Source organism: Olea europaea, unplaced genomic scaffold, assembly GCF_002742605.1.
Source record: "Olea europaea var. sylvestris unplaced genomic scaffold, O_europaea_v1 scaffold897, whole genome shotgun sequence".
Taxonomy (NCBI): domain Eukaryota; kingdom Viridiplantae; phylum Streptophyta; class Magnoliopsida; order Lamiales; family Oleaceae; genus Olea; species Olea europaea.
In genome coordinates, this window is record NW_019267442.1 from 185,745 (window position 1) to 192,147 (window position 6,403).

The 6,403-nt window shown below is 34.5% G+C and overlaps 1 protein-coding gene across 3 annotated transcripts; it reads right to left on the reverse strand.

Annotated features, from left to right (window-relative positions):
• LOC111392191 (glutamate receptor 2.6-like) lies at nucleotides 1–4,878 on the reverse strand. Of its 3 annotated transcripts, none has more exons than XM_023017467.1 (6): nucleotides 4,810–4,878; nucleotides 3,548–3,618; nucleotides 1,906–3,245; nucleotides 1,479–1,779; nucleotides 951–1,357; nucleotides 1–562 (listed from the first exon to the last, which is right to left on the reverse strand). In XM_023017467.1, the coding sequence occupies exons 1-6, from the start codon at nucleotides 4,827–4,829 to the stop codon at nucleotides 179–181; spliced, it is 2,523 nt and encodes an 840-aa protein (XP_022873235.1). In that variant the 5' UTR covers nucleotides 4,830–4,878; the 3' UTR covers nucleotides 1–178. The 3 variants fall into 3 exon arrangements, with proteins under 3 accessions (XP_022873235.1, XP_022873236.1, XP_022873234.1); XM_023017468.1 differs by lacking the exon at nucleotides 4,810–4,878 and having other exon boundaries at nucleotides 1–270; nucleotides 395–562; nucleotides 3,548–4,798; XM_023017466.1 differs by lacking the exon at nucleotides 4,810–4,878 and having other exon boundaries at nucleotides 3,548–4,798.
• Nucleotides 4,879–6,403: the final 1,525 nt, after the last annotated feature.

A 6,403-nucleotide genomic window follows, 5' to 3' on the forward strand; every position in this document is an offset into this window, starting at 1 on the left:
TAATGACTTAAATGGCATGTATTTACAAATGTGTGCTAAAAGAATTAACATATCTTAAATACATTGACTGGATTGTTCTTTACGTATGAGTAAAAACTTAACATTTGATATTCACACTATACGTTGCATCTTGTAGCACGGAATTGATGAAGCTTATAGCTGCTTTCAACCAACTTCTTCAAGTTTTCTGAATCTGATTTTTTGTATGTCCAGCCTTGGAACGAGATGAGAGGTCGATTTTCACGAAGTATCTGCATAATGCATGAATTCCTGACCAGATACTGACATTAAAATTTGAGACTCCTTGAAGAAAACCTCTGTTCTTATAAAGATATATGATTAATGAAACAAGGAGGCAAGCTATTGTGACACATCCTGTGATGGCAAAAAGCACCTGAAAGCTTTGCAATGTCATGCTGTTTGAGGTGATAGCGCTTTCTGGTCCTGCACATGCTGGATTACTAGAATTCATTTGACCAATTTCTACAATCGTACCATTTTCGGTCAATTGAATTATGGCGCGAGAGACATCAGCAACTAAAGGCAAGCCTTTAGGAAAAGCCTGTCAATTATAAACAAATATGAGATTATCAGTAGCATGAACAACTCAATTCATGAATAGACGCAGTAATATGGTTTACGGCTTGCTCTCGATTCAGAATTTTAAATTTTAATGAGTTCATTGATTGGACCAATTAGATCTAATTCATTCAAGCCTCAATCTCATTTAGCATATATCTTGGAGAAGAAACTGCTCACAAAAGTAGAAGGGCACAATATTGTTTTCAGACAAAATATAACCCTTTCCCCTGATATAGGTTTATGAAGTGCTTTTATTTCCACATTTAATGGATACCATTTTTTAATTGCCTGTACTGATAAGATCTAAGAAGCAAAAACTCAAGAATTGACAGCAAATTTGTGTAGTATAATGAAAGAAAAATACTTACAAAAGCAAATCCTCCCGTACGATAGGTAGGACCAACTATCATGTACTTGCCACAAAATTCAGATAAGAAGAGATTTATGTGAGGCAAAACATCAAAATATGCTGATATACCTCCATTACTACTTCCATTTGTCAAAGCTTCATCGCAATCATGAGTAGATTTATATGTCCTAATTTTTGATTCTTCAAATCCTAAGCCTTTTAAGAAATCAACTAGAAAGGATCCTTCTTGACAACCAATGTAGTCTCCACTCCTAATAAGTTTCATCACATCGGTGAAACCTGGTTGAAGTCTCTGTACTGTTAGTCTTGATGACAAGCTAGCAGTGTAAGTTGAGATTAACAAATTTGCAACAAATGCCCATGTGACCAAAACTAGACAAATTAAATTTCCTTCAATTCCTTGTCCTACAAATCAACGCAAGGTTCATCAGAAATTTTAAATGATTAATCTGTTCAAAGAACAGAAAGACTCTATAGCTACATTTCACTCTGTAAATACAAATGTCAAGAAGAGAAAATAGATCACCAGGAAAGAATGGAAAACAACAAATCATGCCAGCATGTTGACCCGCAGAATCCCGACAACCGGTTTCAATCCTTCTTCCAAGGATCCAAATTGACAGACCGGTAAAAATGTAAAATGTAGCAGACATTAGCCAAAGTTCTTTGGTTAAGGGCTGCAAAAACGTCCATTTATCATTTCTATCATCATATTTAATTGGCACAACACTAGCTACTCCTCCTTCTGCATATGGAAAAGTGAAGTCGACATAGATTGATCGGTTAGCAGTAATTGTTATATCTCCCAAAGCAGCATCATATTTCTCCTATTGTCACCAAGAAAGAGAAAAAGAATTATAAAGCAATCAATTACCTTAAAAAAGTAATATAATTTTTGCATAGAAAAGGAGAACTATGTATTAGTAAGAACAAAATATAAATGTATGATTAACCTGCAAAGAAACTTGATATACAAAATTATCGTAACTCCCAGCACTTGAACCGCCAGAATTTTCAAATGGATAAAGAACGTACTCATATGGCACAGAATATGGTAATGCTTCCATTACAGAATCAAACACCTCTTTAAAATATCCACTAACATTGATAGCATTACTTTGAGGAACCCTCACCACTTTCAGGAATTCGTTAAAACCAGATTTTTCTGACACTCCCACTCTTAGCTTTTTGCCATTAACTGGAAATTCCCACCCCTTTGGTGCTATTACAGAGTTCCCTGGCCAAATGATACTCCTAAAATTTTCCTTTGAGGTTGAGTAAGAAGTGGTGACGTTCAGAATCACTTCCTTGGAAATTCCATAGGAAGATGACCAAATTCCTACCTGTCTCTCTCTTTTTCCAACAATATTTACTATTTGATAAGGTGTCTGCACTAGTTCTCCATCAGCAAGATGGAACACCCCAGCTCGTCCTTGGAACCTTGTTCGTAATATTTCTTTAAGAAGTTTGGGACCTGCTTTAGAAATTCCTAAAGAAAATGGAAATTCGGAATTGGAATCAACACCGTTCTTTATTGCCTTCAGATGCTTATTTCCAATTCTTTCTGCTGCCATAGCAAGTGCCCACAGGGTATCATATGCCCAAAGGCCAAAAATACTTACTTCTGTTGGTTTGATACTGCCATCAACCTGAAGAGACATCGCATTCCATATACTAGGGAAGGTGTCAAGTTCTTTACGTTTTGGGATTAGAGGCTTTACACCCAAAACACCTTGCATGGCTTCAACAACATCTACATCCATCAAACTGAATAGATCTGTCAGGCCACTGGTAACGATCCAAGCATAGCCATTACTCATCATTCCCAACTCTTTTGATTTTAGAAAGAGCCTGGCACCAAGATGTTGTGACATGTGCACCACAAAAACTCTTGTCCGCATGGTCATCATCTTGTATAGTTCTTTGCATATAAAATCATCAGTTGCAGATTTTGGAAATGCACTTCTATTTGAAACTCGAGCATTGACATCTTGCAATGCATTAGACAGATAAGAGATAATGCCATTACCATATTCTGTGTCTTCATAAATTATGACCACCTGGTTCCAGCTGAAGGCCTCAACTATGGAAGCAATGGCCTTAACCTGATCAGCATCACTTTGAGCTGTCTGAACAAAATAACGAGTTCGAGGAATAAGAGAAGGACTTGTGGCAGAGAAAGAAAGGATTGGTACACTAGCTCTATCTCCGAGATCCATCACAAAGCTGGCCTGTGTAGACTTTTGAGGACCGATGATAGCATCAACTTTAACATTTTGCAGCAAATCAAGAGCTGCATGGATGGAACAAGTTAGTTATATAATTCAAAATATCTTTAACAATATTTTCCACATGCCAATGCTTGTAAGACCTGTTGTCTTTAATTGTCAATTTAAATGCAAATTTTTTCTTAGCAAATTTTAGACTTTGAATTACACTGCTGGGGAGTCATTGATTTTTTTCTTATATCAACAAAAACATCTGCGCTCTGATTATTTTTGTTCAGGATTCAATGCTTTGGATTTTAGAGACAATCATTAGTGGCATGGATGCGTCAGACATGATTTATGGGATTAAGGAAAAGTAGAAACATACCAGCAGCAGCAGCATCAATAACTGTTTCCTTTGAATCCCGCAGATGGAGAACCAGCTTAGTGGTATGGTTCCTGTGAAATGAATAAAAATCAGAACGAGCCTTGTACAGGCAGTCCTTTCCTATACGCCCTACTGGTGAATCCAAATCAAGAACTACACCAACTTGAAAATTAATTATGCTGTCAGTGGAATTTTGTTCAGTACCCAAACTAGGAAGCAGGAGAAGGGAAATCAAAAATTGAAGTAACAAGAAGTCCATTCTCTTCAGAACTTAATGTACAATACTTGAAAACTACCATATATACAAGATTAAAAGCAATCTAATAGAACTCATTCATTTTCAGAGATGAACCAAGATATTCGATGCAATGCTTTAAGCTCATGAATTTCGAAAACAGATTCGTCGTACTACTTGGTTTTGAAAGAAGTTTGGGAGGTCATTTATATCAGGTTTTAAAAGGTACAATTCAAACCCCATGAAACAGTGAAGGTTCTCTACATTCCCCGTTAGAATACGCGTCTTTGGCCAAGGAATTGAACATTTACATTGATATTTCTCCGAATCTTAAGGGCATAATATTAAAAAATAGATTGATTCAACAACATATTGGATTATAAATCATATATTTTGCAGGCCATATTTGGCTTCATTTGATTTAGCTGAACGCTACTACGTCAACAATTACAGGAATATATTAGTTGGTCAAGTCTACCAAATATCAATCAAGTCAAAACAAAAGGTAAACGATAAAGGTATAGAGAAGTTTCCAAGTACAAATAAAAATTTTGAGCAAACCCACGTACAAGATTGATGGTCATACAATAATAGATTGATAGTAACTTCATATTGGCCTTCAACTAATGGAGACATAATTCAAACACTTGATGTTCATCCAAAATCAAGTCTTGTTTCGAAGGTAAACTTGCTCAATTTTCAGTCAGCATCTTTAGGGTATAAGAGTCACTCTGTATTCATTTAAATATTTGTCTTCGACGCTGCACTATTCACATTGTATGGAGGCAAAAACTAAAAGAAAAATGAAAGAACCATCAAACGAAAAGGTAAAGAAACTTCCAATTAACAGCTAAAACAAGAAATTCGATGGGGTTGATAATGAAAGGGTAAAAAACTAATTTTGTGCTGCCTGCTATCATCACATCGCAAAAGACAAAATTATGAACAAACCCACAAATTGAGTATCGTTGAATTCATTGTTTCCAAATACGACAGAAACGTCTAGAAATGTTATTTAAAAGCAAACCTAGTTTGAACGGAAGCCATGTTTCAAAATTCATGACAGCAAATGAAATTTCTTGGGAAGTTTACGTGGACTATATTCATGCCCGCGCATTGCAAGCAGTAAATGAATTTTAAATACAGTCATTATATATGAAGTGAAAGGTTCAACCAAACCAAACATTTTTCATGTACTTTGATTCATGTTTTGATATTGCTTGTTTTGTTAGGATTAAAATCTAAGTCAAAATCAAACAATTAATATTAATCATAAAAATTTTGATGGGTCTCACAACTTTTCAATCACACATTTCGAAACTTCTATCACAATTTACTAAAAAAATATAATTTTAATCTCCACCAAACATACTCTAACTGTAGTCTAAATAGAAATAAATCTAATTTTTTTTATTAAATCACATTTTAATTATATCGAAGATTTTTTATTTTTGCTCATTTTTGCATTTATATTCCCAAATCCCAATTTTATTCGTTGCACTTTTATCCTTAACCTTTAATTGATAAACACGTTTCATCCCTGATGACAGTTTTCATCCAAATATTTTACGTGTCCTTTGAAACGAGGAACATATATTTTTTTTTCAAATTATGAGAGAACAATAAATCCTTTACCTTACCAAGAAAAAAGTGCTAATTAATGAATGGTTGAGTGTAATAACGAAATGAAAAAAGTTGAGAACATAATTGTGAAATTGAATAGAAGGTTGGGGACTTTTATTGCAATTGAAATGCGGTGTAGTGTATAAATACTATAGTTTATATACGAGAATGGGACATGTATCGCAATTCGAAATTACAAGGTTAATCTCCAAATAGATTAATAAATCATTAAATATTAATCTAACTATGGGCATGAATGTTGTGGATTGTCTCCCAAATTGTCAAAGATAAGATAGCTGATCAAATATAGTAATTATTCGGTAAATATATATTCTCCGATCGAACATGGTTGAAGTATTGGCATGCAAAAATTATTTGTTGCAAAATAAGAATGAATCTATAGTGAATCACTAAATTTTGGTTTGTCATCAATGAATGAATTTACGTTAATTGTTTAAATTTAAGTTTTAGTCAAACCGTCGTCCTAATTAGATTGTTTTACACCCTTAAATGTATGAAAATCACAGGTTTGGATTAATCACATGTATAATTGCCTAACTCTGTAGCATCATCCATGACTATCTTTCTAGCCAATGGACCTACGACAAGGTTAGAACCTATAGCCAATACACACGAATTAGCATATGAACCCTTTAAAGTGCTTTCCTCAATAACTCATTCGGCCAAGAGGTATTACCACATCCTTAACTTATCCTTCGAAAAATAATCTACTTTAATAACACATTTTCTCAACCCACAAATGATGCTTTGTTTCATTTTTAGTGAAGCTAACATCTTATCGAGTCCGAAGTTTTAGCCCCTATAGATATATGATTCTTAAGATAATATCGTTGCAGTATACTCACAATGTTACTACCCCACGATATCACCTTAGGCCTTCAAATTTTCTAACCAGACAACTCCATTTATCGTCTGCATTGGCGAGAAGCTTCATAAATCCTTGGGAAAGCTCCATAAAGTGTCTTTCCAAAACTCAA